Source organism: Podarcis bocagei, assembly GCF_964188305.1.
Source record: "Podarcis bocagei genome assembly, chromosome: 7".
Taxonomy (NCBI): domain Eukaryota; kingdom Metazoa; phylum Chordata; class Lepidosauria; order Squamata; family Lacertidae; genus Podarcis; species Podarcis bocagei.
Window position 1 is genome coordinate 40,397,703 of NC_138132.1, and position 27,129 is coordinate 40,424,831.

A 27,129-nucleotide genomic window follows, 5' to 3' on the forward strand; every position below is an offset into this window, starting at 1 on the left:
TGCTTCATTTTTTCATAATTCCTCATAGCAATCCCACGTGACCACTACAGGTTATCAACCATCACCTGGGGGTAGGGAGCAGCCAGGCAGCCTCTCAGATTGCTCTTGGTGAGCTGACATTCATCTTCATAGATGAAGGTGGTGATGGTGTAGCAGAAGCCATTAAAAAAACCCACACACATTTCCTAATCTTGGAACTGCATTCCAAAATTGTCTCTTAATAGATACTGCTGGATCCAGAGATATAAGAAGTATTAGAACTGGCTTATTTCATGTATTTTCCTTAAGTTTGAACTGACTTTTATATTGAAACACAGAATGTAATTCTGCAATCTCAGCTCTTGTTTGTGACTTCCTGGCTCCAATGGTTTGGTATAATGAGCCCCCACCCCCACCCGCACTTGGGCCCCATTTGCACTACACATTTAAAGCACTATGCTGCCACTTCAAACAATCCTAGCTTCCCCCAAAGAATCTTGGGAACTGGAGCTTGTTAAGGGTGCTGACGGTTGCAAGGAAACCCCTAGTCCCCTCCCAGAGGTACAGTTCCCAGAGCACCCTGGGAAGACCCTGCAGCCTCTTCAAGAGAGCCCTACAGTTGCCACAAAGGATTGGCATATTCTTCATAGATGCATTTACCACCTCAGGCCTTCTGTGGGCATACAGTGCCAAGGACAGGGTCTCACTGATGAGACAACCCCCCTGTTCTCATTGAGAGTCGGGGTGCCACTTTCCCTCCACACAATGGGGGTTTTCTAGGCTTAGTTTCTCCTGCCTCAGGTGAAATTTTTGAATGATGCTCTGAGAGGTCCCTGGACAAAAGAGGAGCCTTTGAAGAATAACACATTTCTTCCACCACAATAAATCTTCCTGAGTTTCAGGTGCCACAAGATTCTATTTAGGGTGTGTATTTAACATTATTGTGCACTTCTTGGTGTTCTAGCATGTATGAATGGGACTTTTAAAAATTGTTTTCGGAATTAGATATAGTTACCTGGCTTTAAGGCTTAAGAACTTCAGCCGTCTCTGGTCTGGGTCAAGATATTACCAGTTTTGGGGGGGCCCTTTCTAGAGATGAGAGGTTGGGCAGTTTTGTAGCTGGCTTTAGCAATTTGCTAGTGAAGGAGACAGCACCCAGAAGGTCAACAAACTACTACCAAAGTCTAATCCAAGAGCTCCTTTTATTGCTTTGCACCCTGAGTAGCTGAAGACCCCAAACTGTGGCTCTTCCCATCTCCTGTGTGAATCTGGCATCCCCCTCAGGACTTCTGGAAGGCCCTCATCTTCTGCCTTTGTATCCTCTTCCTCACCAAGGGACAGTTTGTCCTTCCCAGTCTAAAAAGGTTCCGTTGTCCTGGTCAGAGAGGCGGGAAAGCACTTGGATGATCCCTCTTGTGCTGGAGGCCACACTCAAGACTCCCTGGAACAAAAAAGCGACATCATGCTGCATTATTAAGTGGCCAGAAGCTGCCATCTGTTCTACCAGCAGCTCCACAGAGGTTCCTGGCATTCGCAGAAGCAAGGCTGGCACCTCCTGGGGACGTGCCTGCTGCAAGAATCTGACAAGCAGCCTTCCTTCAGGAGTGCCAGCCCATTGCCCTGTGCATGCTGAAGTAGCCTTGCCAGGCAAGGGACGAGGCAAAGGATGTGGGGGTGAAGGGCTGCAAATGGGATTTGGGGGGGGGGGAGCTGAAGGCTGGGGTGTGGCACCACACCAGCCTGGGTGGAGGGCATGGAATTATTGAGACAGGTGGAAGGAGGCGCCTTGGGAAATTGTGGTGTGCCCCCCTCCCCCACAAAATGCAAGCTAAACTTTGCTTCAAGGTATAAAATGAGCCCAATTTCACAATTTCAGCCTCCCTCTCTCTGCTTGGGAACTGGTAGGAGGCCGTGCCGCACCACTGCTTCTCAGAAAGAAGAAGCTATGTTTCACCCCTGGCTCTTACAGCTCCTTCCTCTGATACATGAACTTGCCTAGTGGGGCTGGGAGAGATCCTGCCGTACATTTCCATGGGGCTGCAGCCCAGCCCAGCTCCTCTTGGTCACAATGGCTCCCAGAGCTCTCGCAAAACAGCCCAACTCTACGTGGTTCCCTGCTTGTGTTCCTGGTGGGGCAGAGGAAGAGGGCAACCGGCAGCCCTTTTGGCCTTGTTTCATGTGGAAAGGAAAAGCCCCACCTACTCCTGGTTCTGGCTCTGCCCAGTACCACCCACTGGCTCCTGACAGATGACTCTATGGGAAAGTGGCCTTCAACAAGGAAACAGAGCGTCGTCTCCCCCCTTCTACTTGCCTCCTTCCTGAGTCATGGGATGCCTCCACCCTCCCCTGCTTTATGCTGCCTATGGGTGTTAACCAGATGCCATTCTGGTTGGGCAGCATTTCTTAGCCAATCCATAGGTGTCAACAGCAGCTACAGATGGTGTGAAGGAGCACACCAAGCTCCTTGATTGCATTAATGATGAACCTGAATTTTTGTTCAACTCTCACCTCAGCCTCATCCCATGGAGACGTTTGCATCTTGGAATCTGACCAGCAGGCCCCAAAACGCTGTCATGGGGGGGGGGAGGTCCACTCAAAAGGTGCTCAGAGGGAACTGCTGCATGGAAACCTTGCAGACTGCGTTTCCCCTGCTGCCATTGACCTGGATGAGGCTGACCTCATCTGTGACTTCCTGCCAGTGACTGTGCAGTCCAGGAAAGTAAGGATGATCATGTGTGGGTGCTGCTCTCGCTTATTTAATATTCCCTAAGTGCCTCTTTCCAAGCTCCCACAACAGCTTAACTGGTCTGTATGTGAAAGCTTGTGCCTTTTTCATCCCATGGGTACACAAGGCTTCCCCTGAGGGTTGTAGAATCCACTCCCCTCCCCTTCCTGTGCATCCTCTCTGTGACTAAGGTAGCGAAGTCCAGGACGGTCTGACCTCCCTGCAGGCACATCAAAATCCACCCTATATCGTTGCTCAGAAGTGGGCCCTGAGGATTCTTCTTTGGAGGTGGTCAGGCTGAAATCCACAGTGCCATGTGCCATTCCATTATCACTTGGGCTGGTGCCTACCTGCTCTACTCCAAGGTGGGTCTTCACTCCTCCAGGGTGGATAGAGACACACAGGATCCCATAGGGGCCATACCCGAGAGACTGGCAGCGCGTCAGCATGTTCAGAGCCGCCTGCAGAAGCAGAAGCACAGTCAATTGGGGCAGGAGAGTTGGGACCTATTGGTTCAAGGGATGCCTAGCCAAGTGTGAGACTGCAAGAGGGGGTTACATTGTTGCCTGCTTTCATGCCCTGGCTGGTTCCAGCCATCTACAAGCACCTTGTGGCTCTCAGGCCATGGAGCGCCTATCCCATCAGTGCCTGACAGAACCATCCATGGCCTGGAAGGGCGGCTGGGCAGCTCTGGGGGAGATTTGTAGTCAAATCCAATAATATATATGCTTGCTGGTTTGCATGTGGAGGGGTTAAGACCATAGAGCTGTATTGCTGATAATCCAACTCAGACCATAGAAACATAATTGGTAGAGAAGACTCTCTGTTGTGTCATTTCCTCTCCTCTCCTAGGAGGGAAGAAGCAAAAGAAGTATTTTCTGTCCTCTCCCCCTCCTCACTCACTCTCTCTTCAACCAGCCATGAAGGGGGACCTGCCTCTGATCACTCCTGAGGCTGTAAACACAAGTATTTTACCTGCCTTTGGTTCTAATGCTTTTGCTGCTATGGATGAATGCTTGACTGTGAGTAAAATATGTTTCAAACTGCCTTTTCAGTCTGTAGCCAGTTTCTTTGATAAACGTGGTAACTGTTATAAGAATTTTAAGGTCTTACATATATAAAATAAATGTTCAGAAATGTACCAAGCAAACACACACACACACACACACACACACACCACATGTCTGAAGCCCACAGAAAAAGTCATGAAACCATTTTGTCCCTCCCAAATTGACCTCAGATATTTCTCTGCAAGGTCAAAGGAAACGGGAAACCTCCCCATTGTCTATTTGCTCACAAATCCTCTCTTAAGGGCATATTTAAGATATGAATAGGGTGAGCTTGAGACCTGGATTCAGGAATTAAGTAGTTATCACCACAAAAGAATAGCCAAGCTCTCCAAGTAAACCCATTAGCAGCCAGGTAAACCCATCAACAGGTTTCCTGCCGGCCCCTTCTCTATGATGTATTGGGTTTGGTCTTGGGCTACACCCTTCCTGTGATGTATGTATGATGTTTCTGGGGGTGGTCTTGAGCTCCAGGGTGGGGAATTTCAAAAGTAGGAGTTCTTGGTCCCTCCTGCCTCTAGCATGTGGTTGTGAGCACCCTGTTGCAACAGTTAATAAAGATCAGGCTTACTAGCTGCTTTGCTTCTCAATAGTCTCTGGTTGGCCTCTGTTATTTTTTCCTACCAATAGAGAACCTACGAAAGGTCTCTATATGGGCTCTTGGGTACCCCATAAGGAAAAAGGAGCCGTTTTTTCTTATAACAATTTGGCAAGCCAGGCAGGAGTTTCAGTTGCCCAGATTCTGGGGGGCGAGGAAGGACTGGTGATCCAGCGCGCACCAGGCCATTTGCCAAGAGGAGTCACCAGTCCACCAGTGATCCCAGGATCCAGAAATAACGAGTTCCAGTGGGTCTAACCAGAGGAAGCAAAGCTCGATTGGGCCAGCCTTAAACAACCAGTCAAGAGATCTCAGGATTGCCAGGATCAGTGCATGCGGAAGTGAGCATGAGAGAGAAAATGGGGAATTAAGGAAACACGTGTAGTGGGCGAACTAACCGTAGCAACTAAAAATCTCTATCTTTACTATCCAATAACAAAGGGGGAAGATCAGCCTAATGCTTTCAATTAAACTGCATAAGATGGGATTTAAAGTCTGTTCAGGCCTGCACTTTTAAGCACAAGTGGTAAGCTGAACCTATTGTCTGTTAACACCGCCCCCTGTGGGTCTGTAGAGGGATAAAATATAGTTAATTGTAGCCCATCATCTACCTAATAAAACCTAGCAAGCTCTTTGCCTCTCATGGGGCTGCTAAAGAAAACCCTGTGTGCCCTGAGCAAAGGTAGAACTGATGGATCCCAGGCCCACAGAGCACCCATCTCATTAGCTCCCAATTAGCCTGGGAGGCCTCTGCCATTCTCTGCGTATTATATCATTTATTTGCTTTAGTGTTTTGAAATTGTAATCTACCTTAGGCACCTATAAATACATTAAACAAACAAACCTATGTGTCCTCATAGACAGTACAGTGTGCCTCAGATTCACCCTGTTCCCCAATCATCTTTCACTTGGCCTAACGACCCACCCCCCTCTCGCTCTCGCTCTCCTCCCCACATCCTCCAGAAGTGGTACTTCAGGGCTCCTTGGCAGGAGTCGAGCCTCTCCCCCTCCTTTCCCACCTTGCTGCAGCGGTAGCTGACGTCTTGCCTCCACTCCCACCCGTCAACGAGTGAGATGGAGCCGTAGCTGCTGGACATGTTGACCACAGCGGCTTTGCTGCAGCTCATCCCGCTGTGCCTGCTTTGCTGAGCTGCCATTTTGAGCAAAGGCAAGAAGGCCTGTAAAGGGAGAGAGAAGCAGCACCCATCATCCATTGTTGTGCTTCACCCTACAGCCCCCCCCACCCCTCTCATTCTCTCTCCTGCTAAGAAGCCTCAATTCTTTCCTCCATTCTTTTCAAATTAGCTGGAGACCCGCTTCCTGCTGCTTCCTCTGAGTGGGAAGAGGCCCAGAGCTGGAGAACTGGCTTATGAGTAGGTTTAGTGGCCTTGCAAGGCTATTAGCCAATGCTTTCCTCACCTGGCACACCAGCATGGGCCCAATCGTGTTTGTGGCATATAGGCACATCATGTTCTGGGTGTTCTCAGAACTCAGAGTTGTTTCACAAGCCATGGCAGCATTATTTATGAGCAGGTTGAGACCACAGCCTGCCACACGCTCTTCCACTTTCTTGGTAGCTTCCTTGATGCTGTGAGGATCTGTGACATCTAAATCAACAGAATTTAATAAGTTTGCCAGCTGCTGCCACTCTGCTCCTTCCCGAGGCAAAAAGCAAAATATTGCTGAAGTAATTCTGCAGTTGTGGAGAACCAGGATAGGGTTAAGGAGAATGGCAAAGGTATAAAGGTAAGAACTGAATTCAAATCTCTCTTTGGCCACTGTCTCTTACCCTAGCGGGTGGCGCTGTGGTCTAGACTACTGAGCCTCTTGGGCTTGCTGATTGGAAGGTTGATGGTAATAATAATAATAATAATAATAATAATAATAATAATAATAATAATAATTTATTATTTGTACCCCACCCATCTGGCTGGGGGTGGAGACGCTCCTTCAGGTATACAGGACTGAAGCCGTTTAGGGCTTTAAAGGTCAGCACCAATACTTTGAATTGTGCTCGGAAACGTACTGGGAGCCAATGTAGGTCTTTTAAGACCAGTGTTATGTGGTCTCGGCGGCCAGTCTAGCTGCCGCATTCTGGATTAGTTGTAGTTTCCGGGTCACCTTCAAAGGTAGCCCCACGTAGAGCGCATTGCAGTAGTCCAAGCAGGAGATAACCAGAGCATGCACCACTCTGGCGAGGCAGTCCGCAGGCAGATAGGGTCTCAGCCTGCGTACCAGATGGAGCTGGTAAACAGCTGCCCTGGAAACAGATTTGACCTGTGCCTCCATGGACAGCTGCGAGTCCAAAATGACTCCCAGGCTGCACACCTGGTCCTTCAGGGGCACAGTTACCCCATTCAGGACCAGGGAATCCTCCACACCTGCTCGCCTCCTGTCCCCCAAGAACAGTACTTCTGTCTTGTCAGGATTCAACCTCAATCTGTTAGCCGCCATCCAACCTCCAACCGCCTCCAGACACTCACACAGGACCTTCACCGCCTTCACTGGTTCTGATTTGAAAGAGAGGTAGAGCTGGGTATCATCTGCATACTGATGAACACCCAGCCCAAACCCCCTGATGATCTCTCCCAGCGGCTGCATATAGATGTTAAAAAGCATGGGGGAGAGGACAGAACCCTGAGGCACCCCACAAGTGAGAGCCCAGGGGTCTGAACACTCACCCCCCCACACTTTCTGAACATGGCCCAGGAGAAAGGAGCGGAACCACTGTATGACAGTGCCCCCAGCTCCCTGTGAGATTTTGACCAGCTTCAGCCCATCTGAAGCTGATACAGGCTCGTCTTATCTTGAGCCCAAGCAGAGTAGTCCACACAGCAGAAGGATAAGCAGTGAACGTCACATCCAGTCTCCCATTCCCGTGGGAATCTAACAGTAACTCTGACTGTGGAATGCAAAACAATGTCTTGTGACTGCAGTTGCTGCTCAGTGAGGGAAATAGAAACCAACATCCTCCCCCTTTCTGTGAACATCACTGGGCAGCGTGTTCATACAATATCAGTACAAACCCAACTTCTGCACATAGGTACAGTGTTGATCCCTTGATACAATCTTGGACAATACATCAGCAGGAATTTCATTACCTTGCATATAGGACAACGTTACGAGTCCCTTCTGAATACATTCCCTAGCATGTTGCAGTTTCAACTGCAAATGCTTCGTGCTTTGCTTACAACCTTCAGAATTCAGCAAAGCCAAACATGCTTTGTTGTCCTGGTAAACCTGGATTGGACATTTGACAGGAATTTTCATGTCTTTGCACAATTGTAACAACCATTCACAATCTTTAAGTGAATAAGACAGTGCATTCAGTTCAGCTTCACAAGCACTTAAGCTAACTGTTGTTTGCTTCTTGCATGACCAATCAAATAGACCCTGATTGTACATGTAGCAAACTCCAGACGTACTTTTCCTGTCTGTAGTGTCACTTCCAAAACTTGCATCTGCAAATATCTCAAGACCACCAGACTTCTGATGGTTAAATCTCAGTCTGTAATGCATAGTGCCTTTCAAATAGCGTGCTATGCGTTTCAGAGCTTTCCAATCCTTAACAGTAGGATTGTTGACTTGTCTGCTTAGCAAATTACAGCTAACAGCAATGTCAGGTCTTGAACATCTGGCAATGAAGTTTAGTTTGCCTAGCACACTTCTGTACAGTGTAGTGTCAGAAAACGCTTCTTCAGTGTCATCTACCTGATAACCTGTTGTCATCGGTGTGTCTACAGGGTTAGCATCCATCAGGTTTAGTTTGCTTAACACATCCGCAATTTTCCGTGACTGGTGTACTAGAATATTATCATCTTGATCTCTCTCTATTTCCAGAGATAGGTAGTTGTTTACCTCACCAAGATCTTTCATGTCAAAGTGCTCTTTCAGTTGAGCTAGGGCGTTATTGTACATTGTGACATCTTTCCAAAAGAACAGAATATCATCAACATAAAACAAACAATACAGCTTCTTTTGCCCCTCCTCTTTGCCAAATACACATGGATCAGCTTTCCCTTGCTGAAAACCTAGAGAAAACAATACTTCAGTGAGTTTTGTGTGCCAACACCATGCACTTTGTTTGAGACCATAAAGAGACTTATTCAGAGAACAAACAAATCCCTGTTTTACCTGTACGCCATCAGGTGGAAGCATATAAAGAGATTCACCTAGAGATCCGTACAAAAACGCTGTATTCACATCGTGGTGACTAACGTGTAGATTCTCTTCTGCAGCAAGCTTGAGCACAAGCCTAATGCTCTCATACCTCACGGTGGGTGAGTAGGTCTCGTGATAGTCTTCACCTGGTACCTGTGAAAAACCTCTGGCTACCAATCTGGCTTTGTGTCTGACTATCTTGCCATTTTGATCAGTCTTCGCTTTGAAGACCCATTTGCTTCCAAGTAGTTTCATTCCTGGAACTACTGGAACTAGCTCCCATGTTTTGTTCCTCTCTAAGGAATCAAGCTCAGCCTTCATGGCATTTAACCATGGCTCAGCATCCTTTGAATCCAAATCCTGGATTTCTTGGAAACTTGAAGGTTCAAATACCTTCTTGGAGCTTTTAACAGCTGCTACTGTTGTCTTAGCAAACTCATCAGCAAATCTCTTTGGAGGTCTGCCTTTTGTGGCTCTCTGAGACCTGTGAATTAGCCATAGGTCTTCAGCACTCTCCTCTTCTTTCTTAGGAGAAAAGTGGCCTATTGTGAACAATGGTTCCTCCAATTCTTGACCAGAGCTTTCAGAGGGTCGCATAGAGGCTTTCGCACTCTTAAAATCCTCTGAATCATCTGATTCAGTCTCAGACTCAGAATTGGGTTGTTGCGGCAGCTGTGGCTGTTGCTGCTGCTGTTGCTGTGGCTGTTGCCTATCCTCAGTCTCATCACTGTCATCAGGATAACATTGGAAAATTCCCACATTCTCCCCCCACTTGGTATTGTACTCAACACTTCTTGTGAGCCTAATTGTCTTAGAGTCAGTCATCATTATTCTGTAAGAACCTTTCTGATAGCCTAGAAAGATACCATGCAATCCACGCTTGCCTAACTTGGAGCTTTGTGGTGTGTGAACCCACATGTCAGAACCAAAAATTCACATGTGTTCTCATGGGGGTACAACCAATCGCTGAAGATAACCTGCGATTATAACTGTAAACAAAACACGAGAGAGATTCGGCCCAATAACTCTCTGGAAGATTGGCATCATGCAGCAAGGTTTTTAACCCTTGAAGCAATGTCTGATTTGCCCTCTCGCAAAGTCCATTCTGCCATGGCGAGCGAGGACTAGACAAATCATGCTGAATTCCTTTCTCAGTCAGAAAAGCTTCAAATTGCTGAGAAGTGAATTCCCCCCATGATCAGTGAAAAGAGTCTTTATCCTCTTACCATGCACATTTTCCAACCAAGCACAGAATTCCTTGAACCTTGGAAAAGCCTCTGATTTCTGCTCGAGATTGTACACATAAATATACCTGGAAAATGCATCAATGAGAACCATGGAATACCTGTTTCCACCCAAAGAGGGCGACAGTGGACCAACCAAATCAGCATGAACAACCTGGTATGGTTCTGTAGCTTGCCTACTAGACACCTTACCTTTCGCAGCCATTTTCACCTTGTTTGCTGCGCATGCCTTACACTTCATGTGGTACCTGCAGGGTTTAATAGTCATACCTTCAACCAAGGCAGGCATTTTAGATACTGCCTCAAAATGCAAATGACCAAATTTCCTGTGAAAATCATGAATACATCCTGCATGCAAACTTTTGTTAGAACCTGCAATGCAACAAGTTTCATCCTGCACAACATCATCAAAATACAAAACAAACAAATGATCAACATATTCAGCATGCAATACATAATCGTTTTTCTTTGTGATGGTGCACTCTTGTTCTTGAAGGAAACATCAATTTTCCGTTCATTCAGCTGCGCAACACTGAGTAGATTGTGTGCAGCATCTGGAACATAGAGGACATTGTGTATCGACAAGTCCAAACTGTGAAGAACAACAGTTCCGTAGCCTTGACTGGGGATTGTGTGGTCATCCGCCTGGTGAATCTCACCTTCCTGCGGTGTAAAAGACACGAACAGTCGCCTGTCATTGCATAAGTGGTGCGTTGCGCCCGAATCCACCACGAAGAAAGATCTAGATGTCTTCTGGACCTTTGCAACCTTTGGAGTGAAGCGTGAGACCATTGCCTTGTGCTGCGTTGTCCTGGACACTGGACCTTTGCCTTTGCCTTTTCCACGCGTTGAGCTTTCGCTGCGCTGCTCTGTCTTGGCCCTGGGAAATCTGCATTCCCTCTTCATATGGCCTAGACGTCCACATGAGTAGCATTTCACTGCCTTCAAAGCTTTGACGCCATCTGGTGGTTCCACTGCATTCTGGGATGATGTCTGTGAAGACTCCCCCTTACCTATGCAGCTAGCACCTCGCCTGTCTGCTTCATTCAGAATCACGGCAGTAACATGTGCTACTGTGATCTGAGCAGTTGGCTGAACAGCAATCTGAGTGGCAACGGACTCCCAACTTGAACCCAAAGAATGTAGTATCATGAAGGAATACACAGCCTCTGGAAAGGTGAGTCCTCTCTGTTGCAGCTCATGTCTCAGATTCTGCATCTCCATCAGATGTGTATGAACATCTGCACCTTCAGCAAGTGCCATATCATGCAGCTTGGCATAGTAGAACAAAAAAGCACAGCCTGTGTTCTCAAATGAGCATCTCTCAAAGTGCCCCAAATCTCTCTGGCTGAGATCTTATCACGCAACAGACAGAGCTCTTCTGGGGAGACTATCAATGTAAGAGTTCCCCTTGCTTTGGAATCCTTAGCTCTCCATTCATCTGTCAACGGAGCTGGGGTGTGTGTGTCTGTAATAACATTAAACAGACATTCTTTACGCAGAAGAGCCTCTGCGTACAGTACCCACTCCGCATAATTCTTCTTATTGAGCTTTGGAATCCCAAAAGCATCAGCCAGCCTTGCATTAGCCATCTCTGCTGCTTTAAACAAGCTGCGCCTGTGTACAGCTGCTTCATTCCAAAAGCACTTTTAAAAGTACTTTCGGTTTTCAAGCCTCCCAAGCCTGTGAGCCTGTGCCGCGGCAAACGGCTTTAAAAATTCAAAGTCCAGCCATAAAGCCATTAATTAGGAGCTGGCAGGCTTCCCGGAGCAATGAGCACAAACCTCTCATCAATCTTCTTAGCGCACAAAGCAGATAACGTCCGATCTGTCCCTCTGCCTCTGTCGGCATTCCGATCCTCTGTTTCTCTGTTCCTTTGCCAGCAGCCATTATTCAGTTAGATTCCGTTTTTCTGGGCCCGGAACCAAAAATGTGAGATTTTGACCAGCTTTGGCCCATCTGAAGCTGATACAGGCTCGTCTTATCTTGAGCCCAAGCAGAGTAGTCCACACAGCAGAAGGATAAGCAGTATGTGCCACATTCTTAACTTTATTTCCACTCTATGCTGAGAGAATACAAACATGCATCTTGCCTCTGTGAGAGCAGAGAAGCAACAGTCTCTCTAACAAAGAAACCGAGAGAACAGTGAAAAACAGGAAACCAGTGAACGTCACATCCAGTCTCCCATTCCCGTGGGAATCCAACAGTAACTCTGACTGTGGAATGCAAAACAATGTCTTGTGACTGCAGTTGCTGCTCAGTGAGGGAAATAGAAACCAACACTCCCAGCCCCTCAAGACGGTCCAGAAGGATGTTATGGTCGATGGTATCAAACGCCGCTGAGAGATCCAGCAGAACTAGGAAACAGCTTTCACCTTTGTCCCTAGCCCGCCGGAGATCATCAGCCAGTGCGACCAAGGCAGTTTCAGTCCCATGATGAGGCCTGAATCCCGACTGGAAGGGATCCAAATGGTCCGCTTCTTCCAGGTGTGCCTGGAGTTGTTCAGCAACCACTCGCTCAATCACCTTGCCCAAGAATGGAAGATTTGAGACTGGGCGATAGTTGGCCATCGTGGCCGCATCTAAAGTTGGTTTTTTAAGAAGCGGTTTAATAACCGTCTCTTTCAGCGGGTCTGGGAAGGCTCCCTCACGGAGGGAAGCATTCACGACCCCACGAAGCCCATCGCCCAGTCCTTCCTGGCTAGCTTTTATAAGCCAGGATGGGCAAGGATCAAGGAGACAAGTGGTTGGTTTCACTCGTCCAAGCAGCCTGTCCACATCCTCAGGGGTAACAGATTGGAATTGATCCCACACAACTTGACTAGACAGGACTCTAGCACTCTCCCGCCCCGGCCCTGCTCCTACGGTGGCGTCTACCTCTTCCCGAATCTGAGCGACTTTATCTGCAAAAAAACTTTGCAAAATCATTGCAGGAGATCATACTGGTTCATACTGGGCCCTGATGGAGCAGGTGGTTCTGCTAAATTGCGAACCACCCGAAAGAGTCTCCTGCTGCTGTTTTCCGCAGATGCAATAGAGGCGGTGAAGAAAGTCTTCTTCGCCGTCGCTATCGCCACTTGGTAGACTCGACATTGAGCTCTAACCCGTGTCCAGTCAGATTCAGAATGGGTTATCCGCCACCGGTGCTCTAGCAGTCTCAACAATTATTTCATTGCCCTCAGATCTGTGGAAAACCACGGGGCTGTCCGGGCTCCATGCAATCGGAGAGGGCGCTTCGGAGCCAAACAGTCAATAGCCCTGGTTAACTCCACATTCCAGCAGGCCACCAGGAATCAGCTGAAAGGCCATCAACATGGGATAAAACATCCCCTACCACTCTCTGGAAACCATTTGGATCCATTAAGTGGTGGGGGCGGACCATCTGAATCGGTCCCACCTCCCTGCAGAGGGGAAGGGTCATGGAGAAGTCCAGTTGCACCAGGAAGTGATCTGACCATGGCACTTCTTTCGTTTCGCTTTTACTTAGTGTCAGATCACCAACACCCATAGAGGTAAACACCAGGTCTAAGGCATGCCCATAGCTATGAGTTGGGCCAGACTTATTCAGGGACAGCCCCATGGAGGCCATGCTTTCCACGAAGTCCCGAGCGGCCCCTTGTAAGGTCGTATCGGCATGGATGTTAAAATCCCCTAGGACAACCAAACTAGGTGTCTCCAGGAGAACATCCGCCACGACCTGAATCAGCTCGGGCAGGGAATCCTTGGTGCAGCAGGGAGGTCGGTACACCAATAGGAATCCTGTACTGCCCCTATTGCCCAACTTCCAGAACATGCACTCAGAAAACTTGGTTTTGCCAATAGGACGCCTGGTGCAAACTAATGACTTCCTAAAAATCACGGCAACCCCCCCTCCCCGCCCACAAGGCCTGGGTTGCTGTGTGTAAGAGAAACCTGGTGGACAAGCAGCGGCAAGAACAGGCCCATCTGCTTCATCCAACCAAGTCTCTGTTACACATGCCAGGTCAAATCCTCCATCCACAATCAAGTCATGGATCACAGTGGTTTTATGGATCATTGACCTGGCATTGCACAGCAGCACCTTCAGGTCGTGTGGGTATCCCTTGCTGATTCCAGTATCCGTCCGGTCAGGACCAGCCCTGGAGGCAGGGATAGTCCTCAAGCAACGACTAAGCCTGCTTCCTCGGTAATGACATGGTCTGGTCTTAGCGTAACTCCTCCTCCTACCTGTGATCACTGAGATCGGTTGTCCCAGTGCATCCCCCCCTGTGGAACCTGCCCCAGCCATTTTGATTGCTGGGACCCACTCCCAGGCAGCCCTGACCCCACCCCTTAAAATCAAAATAAAACCTATACAAAAAACAAACCAACAGAACAATAAAACAATAAAAACAAAAAAACAGAGAAAGTTACAAACACAACATAATTAAATTAATTTAAATTAAACAAATTCCCACATCCAAGTAAACACCCACCCCACCCCACCCCACACACCCGAGGCCTCCTTGGAGCCTTATATGCTGTGGTGGAGTATGGGGCCTGCCCCCAAGCCCAAGGTGAAAAATGGGCTTCAAGGGGGAGCGGTCCTCCCCAAGACTCACCAGCAAAGTGGAATTCCTGAGACCAGGTGAGCTCCCGTTGCTCTGTCCCAGCTCCTGCCAACCTAGCAGTTTGAAAGCATGCCAGTGCAAGTAGATAAATGGGTGCCGCTGCAGTGGGAAGGTAAACGGCATTTCCGTGCGCTCTGGCTTCCGTCACAGTGTTCCGTTGCACCAGAAGTGGTTTAGACATGCTGGCTGCATGACCCAGAAAGTTGTCTGTGGACAAACGCCAGCTCCCTCGGCCTGAACGCAAGATGAGCGCCTCACCCCATTGTCACCTTTGACTGGACGTAACCGTCCAGCGGTCCTTTACCTTTTTTTACCTTATGCTAGCCTGCCTCAGAGCATTGTGAAGAATAAAGATGAGAATTGTTATCCGCTCCCTGCGTTCTTTGGAAGAGGTGGAGGAGTTTGGAAAGACAAGGAGCAACAAGAAATGGGTTGCCAGTGGGAAGAGCAGTGTAAGACTATTATAGTTCATGGTAGGTACATACCCAGTTGAAGTAGAACAAGAGTTGAGACATTTGAATGCCTGCGAGCCAGTTCCTTTAATACCTGGAGAAAGAGAAATCAGTTTGAGAAAACAGGCAAGTTTTACATGCTAGTCCCTAGTAAGCGCTTGCTCCAAAATTCAAAAGCAACAACTGGGCTATGTCTTGGGGGGGGGGAGAGAGATAAATGGAATCCCTACATTTGTGTAGGGAGTGGAGCAGGCACCTGTTATATCAGGCCCAGTTTCAAAGTCACATTTTCTCCTACCCTTTGTCCCAGCTTTCATAATATGTATATTATATTATTATTATTATTATTATTATTATTATTATTATTATTATTATTATTATTATTATTATTTGATTGGCTTTACAGGCCAAGGGAGTTGGCATTTGTCTGCAGACAGTTTTTCCAGGTCATGTGGCCAGCATGACTAAGCTGCTTCTGGCGCAATGGAACACTTGAAACCAGAGCAGCGCACGGAAACACCATTTACCTTCCCGCTGGAGCAGTACCTATTTATCTACTTGCACTTTTTGGCGTGCTTTCAAACTGCTAGGTTGGCAGGAGCTGGGACAGAGCAACGGGAGCTCACTCCGTCACAGAGAAGGTTCTGCATGGGGTCACAGGTGGCAGCTGTGACCAGCCACTTTCTACTAATTTGCAGAGTTTTGGAATGGAAAGGGACGGTGGCTTTGCTGCTTTACAACTGCACCCATCACTGGCTCCATTTTAACTTCTAACTTTTAACCAAAACAACCCAAAACACTTCAGTACTTAGCTTAGCCAACACAAACTGCTTTTGAACCAAATGCAGATAAATGTTGTATATATTAATTAACAGAATCCCTATTGTTGCAGTGTAGTCTTGTACAACATGAATGCAACGCAGGAAAATGATTATTTGGTATATCTTCAAGAATGCACATGCAACACCCACCCATTGGAAGATTTCAAAACCATTCCATTCAAAAATGCCCAGAGTTCAGTGGTTAGAGCCACTGGTTTGCATGCAGAAAGTCCCAGGTTCAGTTCCCAATTTCATCTCCTGGAAGAGCTGGAAGAGACTCCCAAGCCTGAAACTCAGGAGAGCCATTACTGGCATTGTAAACAACACTGAGCTAGATGGATCAATAGGTCTTTCAGTGTCAGGCAGCTTCCCGTGTTGCTCATTTCTCATTAGCTCCTCCAGTGTAGCCGTTCCAAATAATGGAACACTCTCTGCCTGCTTGAACCCCGATTTCATTAATTTCCTCCCCTGTGTAAACAAGCCATCTATTGAAGGAGCCTTCTGAAATCTCCTGGCTCTTGGCCCTCCCTGTTTTAGCTGGTGCCAATTGGAGTAAGGTTGGCTCCCATCTTGCCTTCTCTCTCCCATCTATACTCAAGAGGTATAATGGATGGATATTTTAGCCAGTGGATTGGCCAATGTCCAACTGTTTCATCCCAATCTTCAGGTGCTTACCTGTCCTTCAGGTCCATCTGGATGCCGGCAGGTGGCAAAGATGAGCTGAGGTGGATATGGCAGCTGGAGAAATTGCTCCACCAAGCCCAGGCCAATCCCCCGGTCGCTTCCTGTCAACAATATGCTCCGAATTCTGAAATCTTCCATGTTGTCTGTCCGTCTGTCTCTGTGTGTGTGTCTCTCTCCTCTGACTGGAGGAACTTGGGTGGAGTGGAGATATCTGGGCCATAAGAGACACTGCCCATCTTCAGCTGATATCCATGGTTATGCAAGTTTGCAAAATGTAAATTAAGTTGTCTCAGCGCCAGAGTAATCACACACGAGCAGCTTTAATTTCAGCAACAAGAAACTATTTAAAATGATGCATCACCCAGATGTGTCAAGATCAGGCGTGGCCTGATGTTGAGGCATTTGAAAAATAGGTCTGATCACACCATCTTCCCTGAAAACCATTAGCAGTGGGTGTTTGATTATGATGATGTTGATGACGATATGATCAGTTTGGAGAGGTCTTGCTGCAGCTCATAGAATCATAGAACTGGAAGGGATCCTAAGGGTCATCTAGTCCAAACCCCTACAATGTCGGAATCTCAACTACAGTATCTATGACAGATGTCCATCCAATCTCTGCTTTAAAACATCCAAGGAAGTCCATGGCCTCACAAATGAGTCTGTTCCACTGTCAAGCAGCTCTTACTGTCAGAAAGTTCTTCCTGATGTTCAGTTAGAATCTCCTTTCTTGTAACTTGAAGCCATTGGCTAGAGTCCTACATTCTGGAGCAGGAGAAAACAAGCTTGCTGCATCCTCCATGTGACAGCCCTTCAGATCTGAGGATGGCTATCATATGTCCTCTCAGTGTGCTCTTTTCCAGATTAAACATACCCAGCTCCCTAAACTGTTCCTCATAAAGCTTGGTTTCCCAACCCTTAATCATCATTGTTGCCTTCCTCTGCACATGTTCCAGCTTGTCAATAATCTTCTTAAATTATGAACAGGACACAGTATTCCAGGACACAGTATTCCAGGTGTAGTATGATCTGTTGATGCAGCCTAGAATAACATTAGATTTTGTTTTGCTGCTGCATCACACAATTGACTTGTGTTAAACTTGTGATTTACTAAGATCCCTAGATCCTTTTCACATGTACTACTAGTAAGGCAGGTGTTCCCCATCTTATATTTGTGTAGCTGGTTATTCCTGCCTAAGTGTAGAATCTAACATTTGACCCTACTGAAATTCATTCTGTTAGTTTAGGCCCAGTTTTCCAATCTGTTAAGGTAATCTTAACTCCTGTTTCTGTCTTCTGAGGCATTGGCTACCCCTTCCAGTTTGGCATCACCTGAAATTTTATAAGCAGGCAGAGGGCCTTCTCAGTAGTGGCGCCCACCCTGTGGAATGCCCTCCAGTCAGATGCCAAGAAATAAATAATTATCTGATGTTTAAAAGACATCTGAAGGCAGCCCTGCTTAGGGAAGTTTTTAAGGTCTGATGTTTTAATGTATTTTTAATCTTTTGTTGGAAGCTGCCCAGAGTGACCGGGGAAACCCAGCCAGATGGATGGGGTATAATTTATTATTATTATTATTATTATTATTATTATTATTATTATTAAGCATTCCCTCAATTCCTTCATTCAAGTCATTTATAAAGACACAACAACTGTCCCAGGGCAGAACCCCACTTGTCACTTTCCCCCTAGGATGATGAGGAACCATTAATGAGTACACTTTGGGTTCAGTCAGTCAACCAGCTACAAATCCATCTAACAGTTACCTCACCCAGCCCACATTTTAACAGCTTTCCTTTGCCTGTGTATAATGAAACCCAAGAGGGCATGATCACTTCCTCCCAAGGTTCCCTATACTTTTACCTCGTCAGTTGTCCTCATCAGAAGGGAGATGACCCCTTTGTTGTTTATTCCACCTTCTGGGAAATGAAATTGTCAGTGAGTCGATGGAGGAATTGGTTGGATCTTACATTCCTGGCAGAGTTAGAGTTCCACTCCTGCCTCTGTCCCCCTCCGTAGGGAGTCACCTGTCATCACCACATGTCTTTTCCTTCTCTGGAGAGTGGCAGGAATCGTTCTCTGCACTGTACCTTCCACTGCCACCTTGGTGTTTTCTGAGGTCTGCAACCGCTGTACTTGCATGGAATCAATTTTGTAGCTCCAGAGACACAGCATGGCTGCTGACAGTCCTGCTTTTTTGTGCCATGTTCCTCCAGGGGTTTGTCTCCTGCATTGGGCAATCTTCCTCCTACCTAGGGGCACCCCGCCTGCATCTCTGTCCCCAGACAGTCTGCTCTAGTGCATCAAAGTGTCTGGCCCCAGGTTAGTAAGTTAACGCAGGTAAGCAATTTTATGTAATTTAAAAAAATACCATTGCAAAGAAGCCAGGGCAGCTAATGACATACAGTCTATACAGCCATAAAGGGAAGATGTTGTAAGTCCCGACCACATATCAAGTCATTTCCCCTCCTACAACTAGGCAGCGCTGCTCCTTTGTTCTCACTGTCTCTTTGTTTTGAATTTAAGTATCACCTGCCACTGGCAGATTTTCTCTTACCACTTTTTCCTCTTGTATCTTAAACTACTTAGGACTTTTTTCCCAAAGGATTTCCAAGTAGAGTGGGACTCCCTTAAACTGGGCTCATTGGTTCTTGGGTTTGTTTGTTTTTACTCACCTTCCTGGTATTTCGTCTTTTGTCTCTTCTCACTCTTCCTTCCCAGGCTTTATAAAATCGCCACATCAGTTACCAGTAATAATCCCCAGCATCAAATCAAATCAAAATGACCAAAGGCTCAGCAGTCTGAGCCTCATTTGTTCCATAGTCTGGTGCCTCTTGGTTAATCTGGAGGTCTCCTGCACCAGTAAGGTACTCCTGTATCTAATATTGGTGTTGTTGATTGTTGACATTTGTCTGTCTTGAGAGTCAATGGAGTGCACCTCAGGGGGTGGAGTCAAATCTCTGTGTTAGCAGCGCCAAAGTGACCTCCCTGAGGAGCAAGCCTGGGTTGTGTGTATGGAGGTCCTTGGTCTCACTGATGTGGTCCAAAGGAAAGCAGAGCAATATGTTTGGCATTGGCTTGGCTGCAGGAGTTGCCAGAAGGAGGTGTACAAGGTACCATCCAACCATCTTAGGGACTCCACTCCAGATTCTGTAGGGTTTATTGTGTAGGTGGACCCACTATTAGTCTCATCTGTTCAGTCCTCCTTTCTTTCCACACAGAGGAAGTCCCTAACTCACCGAGTTTAAGACCCCTCGGCTACGCTAACTTGGTTTAGCCAGCCAGTAGAAGCCATTCCAAGGATGTGGCCGCACATGAGCCATAGGGCAGCTGTCTACCAGCTCCATCTAGTATGGCGGCTGAGATCCTATCTGCCTTGCCAGTGGTAACCAGAGCATGTATCCTTTAGCCAGGATAGTGAAGCTGCTGCATTTGCAAGCTCACTCATCTGTTGTCCAAACAATACTAGATAATGGGCATGTGCCAGTCACTCACCAGCTGGAAGAATTTATTGTGCCCTTGGGATGTTTTGTATTCCAATAGTCACCTTTTCCCCAAACGAGATTGCAGACATGTCTCATGAGGAGAGGCGGAAGGAAGTTGGGATGCTCTTCTCTGGAGAAGAGAAGGCAGAGGGGGGAATCTGAAAGTCCTCTCCAAAGGGTGAACGGAACAGTCACAGAGAAGAGGACAAATACCCAATGGGGACTTCCTGCATCAGGCTAGGGGCTGGATTCCTAGATGGCCTACAACACACACACACAACTCTAAGCTTTTAGTCCTTTTCACTAGCAACCAGAATAGCCTTTTTAAAAGCTTTATAGCAGCCGCAGAGTAATAAATGGGTGTCAACTAAGGCGCCAGTCCTGCCTGTCAAAGCGACTTGGGGCAACTCCCTTTGTGCTCATTGGTTTATTTCCAAGTAAAGGTGAATAAAAGTGGGTGGCAGTCAGTGATGCAACTTCAGGGATGCTTAATAATGGTACCAAAAAAAGCATTTTGGGGCTTTATGCCTGGCTTGGTGTTTTGCCCTTCACAATGGAAGCTGTGCAGTGAGCAGAATTAAACAATGCCAACCCCTGGATTGCTCACCAACCATCTAAGCAGGCTAGCAGGGTAATTAGATGACATCCACTCAGCCCAAGGGTCGGGAAAGGACTTGAAAGGATTCCATTATTCAGTCCCTAAAGCAGTCCACTTCTGAGCTAAGAATACTTGCAGAGTTTGGTCTTGAGTTGTGGCCTAGAAACTTGAAGTTATTTGGGTAGTCAGCCGTGACTTAGTTCTTACTGTGTTTGGAGAAACTGCTTGAATTCTGAAGGAACCTGATGCTGTGGAAAAACTCCACACTGCCTTGTCCGTCTCCAGGTGGGACTAATACGAATAGACAGAGACCACTTCCATAAAGCAAAAGCACCCAGGAGGTTGATACTTATTTCACTGCTGCATTAGGATCCCCTGGTCTTTCCAAGGTATGGTGCGGGTCATGAGATGCAAATGGCACAGTACCAAAATCTTTTATACCCTTTCTGAGCACTCTGAGACAAAGAATTTTAAATTGATTGGTTACATTTCACAGAAGTATGAGCTTGTTCAGTTCATATGCTCTTATTGGTGATTACCGTACATTCCTAACATAGCATTTTAGTAGACACTGCCCCATTTCCTTGACATGCCCCTTTTCTTATCTGTCTTACTCATTAGATTTTCTATCAAACCGTTCCCAACGGGTCAAGATGGGTTCCTACATCTCTGCCGATCTCAGCATGAATACGGGGATGCTGCAGGGGTGCGTGTTGAGTCCACTTTTATATACGCTCTATACAGCTATCTGTGCCCCCAAATACCCCAGTAATAAGATCATTAAGTTTGCAGATGATACAATGGTGGTTGGTTTAATCATGGCTGGAGAGGGGGAGGCAGCCTATAGGAAGGAAGTTGAGCAGTTGGGGGAGTGGTGCAGGAAAAACAACTTACTCCTTAACTGAAAGAAAACAAAATAGATTATTGTGGACTTTAGGAAATGTAAATGGAATATTCAGCCACTTATTATTGAGGGGAAGTGCATGGAACAGGTCTTGGTGTTTCGATTTCTGGGAATGGAGTTGAGAGATGACCTAACCTGGGGCGAAAACAGCAAAGACCTGATGAAGAGAGCATAGCAGAGGTTATATTTTCTGAGAAACCTCTGGAAAAACAATCTCTCAAAGGACCTGTTGATGGCATTTTACCATTGTACTCTTGAGAGTGTATTAACTTATGGTCTGTGTGTGTGGTTTGGGAGCTGCACGGTCAGAGAAAAAACAATGCTGTCCAGGGTTGTAAAGACTGCGGAGAGAATAAACTGGGTGCACTCTTCCCACATTGGATCAAATCTATGCTTCCAGGTGCCATAAGAAAGCTGCAGAGATAGCGCAGGATAGTGCACGTCCTGGAAATGATCTCTTTCAGCTTCTGCCTTCTGGAAGAAGGTACAGGGTTATAAAGACCAGGACTAGCTGCCTGAGAAATAGTTTCTATCCAAATGCGATTCTGATTTTAAACGCTGTGTAAGGAGTCTCTGTGGAAGTATATTGTATTTTAAAATGGTGTATCGGAGTTTTTATGGGGCTAACGGGGTTGGGATGGCTGGAGTAGCAGGCTTGTTGGTTTTTTAATGTCTTATGTAGATTTTTTTCAATTTCGTTGTTCTGTATGGGACAATGACAATAAAGAGTATTGTATTGCATTGTATCATATCGCATCGTATCATATAGTATCGTATCATCTGTCTTACAAATCTCAGGTCACATAAATATTGGACTTTGCACACACCGGGCTTGGCCTTGCTCAGGTTAACTTCAAAGCTTCTTCACAATGCCTACCAGTTATATTTAATTGGAAAGCATCTTTCATGAGTCACTGAGGAAGATGCTTCCTGAGAATTTTCTTGTAAGGCAGTTCAAATGTACACACTGCTGTGTTAAAATGTTGTGCATTCTTTTGAGTCATCCTAGAATACAGGTGCTATATAAGAAGAATTCTGAAGCCTGCAAACCAACAGCCATGGATAAATTTCATGTCCAGAGTGTTCTAGTGACAGGATCCAATCAGGGGATTGGCCTGGGACTTGTCAGCCAGTTCCTGATGAAGCCAAACCCGCCAGAGTGGGTGTTTGCCACCAGTCTGGATCCTGAAGGACCTAATGGGAAGGTAAGGCTGGTCCTATCCATTGCACAAGCAGAAATATGGGGCAGTAATATCAAGGAGAGGAAAGAAGCTACTGGAAGCCTCACGCAATTTCACGGGGGCTGTCACATAGTTCCAATTCTGTGCAATTCCATTTGTACAGGAGAAGCAATTGCTCCAAAGAGATACAGAATGAGGCATCCCCTGCCCAGCTGTTTAGGACTGCAGTTGTCATCTGGGAATTGTAGTCCAAAATATTAGGAGGTCACATTAGGATGGCAGATTATGGAGGAATAGATGACATAGCAAGGGGAACTTTGGATGCTTGGGATGTGGCCACTTCTGCACTAATATCCTCCACTGGGTCTCATCATTTTGGTGTAAAAAAAGGGGTTTCATAAATGCTTTTTTCCCTTTTTTCCTTTTTTTGTAGAAGTTGAAAAAGCTGGCTCTGCAACATCCAAACCTGGTGGTGCTACAGTTAGGTATGTATGTTTTCATCCTGCTAACACTGCTGATGGATGCAAAATTTTACACATTTCCCCTGCAAATTCTCACTTACTGTCTTCATCTTGTTGTTGGCATCACATATAGTTTCATCCCCACCTGAATAGAGGTGTTCCCAGGGAGCACTGGCACTGTGGAACACAAGCCAGAAATAAAAACTTGCCAGAATGCTCTACTGCTCTTGTGGCTGATGCATGAGTGCAAGCCTCCCAGAAATTGGCTGAGAGCTTAAACACAGGAACTTAAGAAACTTCCTTCTACCAGCGCCAACCATTGGTCCAGCCAGTCTGATCCTGTGGTGAATTTGTGGTGAAATGGTCATCTGATGGCTTCATCAAGCAGGCAAAGCATAGTGTAGTGTGCTAAACTGAGGAGCCATAGCTCAAGATGAGAACATCTACTTTGCCTGCAGAAGGTCCCAAGTTGGTCTCTGGTATCTTCTAAAACTTGGACAGCCACTGCTGCTAAGACAGGGCTAGTTAGCTAAATCAATCAACAGGGCTTGCTCATCGCTATCCCTTTTCTTCAAGCAGATATCCGAGATCTGAAGAGCATTGAGGCTGCTGTGCAGAGAGTCGAGGAGCACGTCAAAGAAAATGGCCTGACATTGCTAATTAACAATGCTGCCATTTTGGTCAAGTTTACCCACTTGGCTAATGAAACAGCCAAGAACATGTCCGACCTGTACAACACAAACACTGTGGGAACCTTGCAAGTCAGTCAGGTGAGGATGTGCCAGGTTGGGGGGGGGGGGCAAACTCTTCATTTCTCTGGAACCTTCCAGAAGTTACATGATGAGAGTGAGAGCAGGTGCAGGAAGGAAACGGTCCTGTGAAACTTACCTCTCCCAAGAGCCACAGAAGTTCTAGTGACAGATATGTGAGACTTCTTCATCTTAGACCAAGTCTGCTCAAGGCAAGCATGGCCCCAAGAGTCTGCTCAGGTCAGATGGTCCCAGGATCCTGGTCACAAGGAAGACACTTGGACTTTGGTGGCAATAGGGCAGTGGTGCTGAGGTGGATTTGATTTAGGTTAAGTCTGTTCTGGACTATGGGGATAAAACAGCCAGGCAAGGACTGAGGGAACGTGAGGTTTCAATGGATCATCGGAGAAGGGTACTTTATTACAACGCCGCCGCCCCTCAAACCGTGCAAGTGTCTTCCTAGGATCTGACAAGGGAAGTTTGTTGACATTGATGAGGTCCATTTTTAAACATCAGATAGGGGGCTTGTACCAAAGAGTTATTTTCTGAATAAGTTTTTTTTAAGGAAAATATATATGCATATACACTATATGTGTGTGTGCAAATAATAATGTTAAAATTAAAATTATATAATATATTAATGACATTATTATTATTATTATTATTATTATTATTATTATTATTAACATTAAGGGCTGCAGCTCAGTGATGGAGTATTTGCCTTGCATGCAGAATTCCCAGGTTCAATCATTAGGCATCTCCAGGGAAGGCTAAATAGAGACTCCTATCTGAAACCCTGGAGAACTGCTGCCAGACAGTGTAGACAGTACTGAGTTAGATGAACCAATGGTCTGACTCAATAGAAGACAGCTTCCTGTGTTCCTGTTTGTGTGAATGAGACAATAGTTACGACAATGTGATGGGTTGTCTGACAGTGACCCTAAACAGGAAGATGAAAGCATGCAAGGAGAAAGACGAGCCCAAACTCAGAGATGTCAAGGCTGCTGTTCTGCCCCTTCTCCTCCTGCAGTTTAGCCCATTCATTTCCACACTTCCCCCTTTCCAGTCCTTCCTTCGCTACTTTCCTGCCACTAGAAATGGCTTCTCTGAGTGGCTGTCCATCGCCTGGGATCTTCCTTCCATCTAATGAGCCCAGTTGTGCTGGTTTCTCCCAGGCCTTCTTGCCCTTGCTGAAGGTTGCTGCCCAAAGAAGCCTCCAAGAAGGGCTGAGCTGCAGCAAGGCAAGCATCGTCAACTTAGCCAGTGACTTTGGCTCTCTGGAGAAAATGGCTGGATGGGGCCTCTCTCAAGTCATCTCCTACCGCTGCAGCAAGGTACCTCTCAAGGCTGTGTGCTCCTAATGTTTGAAGTATGATTAAGATGTGGAAGATGCAGCTAGTCCAAAACAGCAGCCCACACCAGTTAGTCTAAAGGAAGCACCAGATTCCAAGTGGTTTGTGAATTAGCCAAGTTATGAAATTTCGAGTTTTTATGTAGGGTAAACGTCAGAGCCTAGTGGATGTGTTGGAAAATGTGACGTTGATGAGATCCACTTTTAAACTTATTCTGCACCAGGGTTTTCATGCGACTTCACCCTCATGACAACAGTCCACTGGGGTAGCTCCTCAAGGCCTGAATTTTTAGTGGCAACAGGAATTATAATGCCCAGAAACAGCATAAAATTTATGTTTGTGTAGATATACCGTGTCATCTACCTTTCATTATTTATTTGGGTGACGTAATGGTAATGGTGATACGATAAAATCATATACAGTCGTTATCAATTGCACCACCATTACATCACCCAAACGAAAAATGCAATGTCATTGATAATGATGGCCTTGTTTAAATAAATGAAATAATAATTCTGAATGGTGAACTCACCACTTCTTGGCCACACTCAGAGGTTCAGCATTTAACCACCCAGCCTTCTGTGCTCTGGCTGCCAGAGAGTGGCCAGCTCCTCCTCTTGCTGCTGCTGCTAATGCTGCCTGAGTGCTGCTTTTAAGCTGGATATGCTATGAACTTCTCCAGGCAGCACAGGTGCCCTGTGTGTGCATCCTTCCTAATCCTAAACACTTGGGGGGGGCAACCAGACCTTGGACACCACCTTTTTGTGTAATTATCAGGGCAACTGGACCCTGGTGCTCCTGAGTCTTTAAGGACCCTCTGCCTGAAACACCTCACACCTGATGTGCCCTCTTCTCATGGCACCTCTTGCCCTCAGGCTGCTGTGAACATGCTGACCAGGTGCCAGTCCTTGGAGTATGGTCCGTTGGGGATCCTTTGCATCTCCATCCACCCTGGCTGGGTGAAAACTTCCATGGGGACATGTCTGGTAAGTGAGGCCAGATCCACCCATTAAAATGCCTTGGATGGTCAGGCATTTTAGTGATTTTCCCCTTTGAGGAAGTCTCTGTAATGGAAGGCCAGGGAGTATCAGGGAGTCTTCCTGGGGGCTCCACATTTGCTGCATAAGGAGCAGCCTCAAATCCATTGCTGAGGCCTTTCTTGGGCAGGTGTAACACTCACTTTGAGCTCCAACTACACCTTAGTCTGGTTGTACTTCTGTAAACTGCCCTAAGACCTGCGAGTGTGTATAAATTCAATAATTAATAATAATACATTGAATTGGAAGAATGCCCTCTTTTAGACTGCAAAAGGCCAGGCTCCTGGGGAGGGACTCCAGCTCAATCAATGAACCCCAACAGCATGTTCCTTGTGAAGATGGAGAGGGTATAAACTTGGTTAATTCAACCTATGCATTGGGAAACATCTGTATGATACTTTAAAATATAGATAATTTCTTAAGGAAGTGAGAAAGAGGTAAATAGGAGGCGCAAACAATCGGGGGTCATTGGTACATATCTAAAACAAAAACAAAAATTTCAATATAATAGTATAATACAAAAGTTAGAAGCAGGTTCAGCATCAGGTGGCGCTGGTGAGAGCTCTGGGTTTGGAGAGGAGATGCCAGGGCCTTCTCGCTTGCACATGTTCATGCATTCCGTTGTGTGGCAGATTATGGCAAGGTCTGTCCCTGTGCTCATGAGGGTGAGAGACTGATAGAACAGAACAGGTAGTCAGCCCTGTCAACCAGGGGAAAGGCAGATTCCCTAGTAATTCCCGTGGCGTTTCTAACTGTTCCATCTCAATTTCATAGGTCCCAACTACAGTGAGTGAGAGTTGCAGTGGGATCTTGAAAGTGCTTTCTGCTGTCACTGACAAAGACTCAGGGTCTTTCATTGACTGGAAAGGGCGTGTTGTTCCTTGGTGAGAAAACAAGTCACAAATCATGGGCCTCCATCCATCCATCCGCTCCATGAAGTCTGTGATGGCAATAAAACACAGATAAAGCTATGTGAACTTCCTGAGTTGCCCGCTTCCATTTCTTTCTCGCTTGCTTGCTTGCTTGTTTCTGTTGTATCTAG

General features: G+C 46.5%; 2 protein-coding genes across 13 annotated transcripts; one reads left to right on the plus strand and one right to left on the minus strand.

Moving 5' to 3' along the window:
• Positions 1 to 1,162: 1,162 nt before the first annotated feature.
• LOC308592149 (C-signal-like) lies at positions 1,163 to 16,980 on the minus strand. Its single transcript, XM_081203427.1, has 6 exons — positions 16,312 to 16,980; positions 14,849 to 14,909; positions 5,789 to 5,976; positions 5,389 to 5,547; positions 3,055 to 3,165; positions 1,163 to 1,420 (listed from the first exon to the last, which is right to left on the minus strand). The coding sequence occupies exons 1-6, from the start codon at positions 16,456 to 16,458 to the stop codon at positions 1,307 to 1,309; spliced, it is 780 nt and encodes a 259-aa protein (XP_081059553.1). The 5' UTR covers positions 16,459 to 16,980; the 3' UTR covers positions 1,163 to 1,306.
• On the plus strand, positions 5,976 to 27,072 carry LOC308592147 (C-signal-like). 12 transcript variants are annotated; one of them, XM_081203419.1, is made up of 9 exons: positions 5,976 to 6,115; positions 18,537 to 18,660; positions 21,025 to 21,109; positions 21,708 to 22,512; positions 22,922 to 22,973; positions 23,529 to 23,719; positions 24,874 to 25,032; positions 25,926 to 26,036; positions 26,862 to 27,072. In XM_081203419.1, exons 4-9 carry the CDS (start codon positions 22,231 to 22,233, stop codon positions 26,973 to 26,975), a joined length of 909 nt encoding a protein of 302 aa, XP_081059545.1. In that variant the 5' UTR covers positions 5,976 to 6,115; positions 18,537 to 18,660; positions 21,025 to 21,109; positions 21,708 to 22,230; the 3' UTR covers positions 26,976 to 27,072. The 12 variants fall into 12 exon arrangements, with proteins under 12 accessions (XP_081059545.1, XP_081059547.1, XP_081059550.1 ...); XM_081203421.1 differs by having other exon boundaries at positions 22,308 to 22,512; XM_081203424.1 differs by having other exon boundaries at positions 22,317 to 22,512.
• Positions 27,073 to 27,129: the final 57 nt, after the last annotated feature.

Coding starts and splice junctions, on each gene's coding strand:
- LOC308592149 (XM_081203427.1), bottom strand. CDS start 16,458: ATGGAAGATTTCAGAATTCGGAGCATATTGTTGACAGGAAGCGACCGG. Junction 5,977..14,848: donor TCTTGTTCTACTTCAACTGG/GTATGTACCTAC, acceptor CTGTTGATTTAG/ATGTCACAGATCCTCACAGC. Junction 3,166..5,388: donor TCAGCTACCGCTGCAGCAAG/GTGGGAAAGGAG, acceptor CTGCTTCTGCAG/GCGGCTCTGAACATGCTGAC.
- LOC308592147 (XM_081203414.1), top strand. CDS start 22,231: ATGCTTCCTGAGAATTTTCTTGTAAGGCAGTTCAAATGTACACACTGC. Junction 22,513..22,921: donor CTGAAGGACCTAATGGGAAG/GTAAGGCTGGTC, acceptor CTTTTTTTGTAG/AAGTTGAAAAAGCTGGCTCT. Junction 23,720..24,873: donor GAACCTTGCAAGTCAGTCAG/GTGAGGATGTGC, acceptor GGTTTCTCCCAG/GCCTTCTTGCCCTTGCTGAA.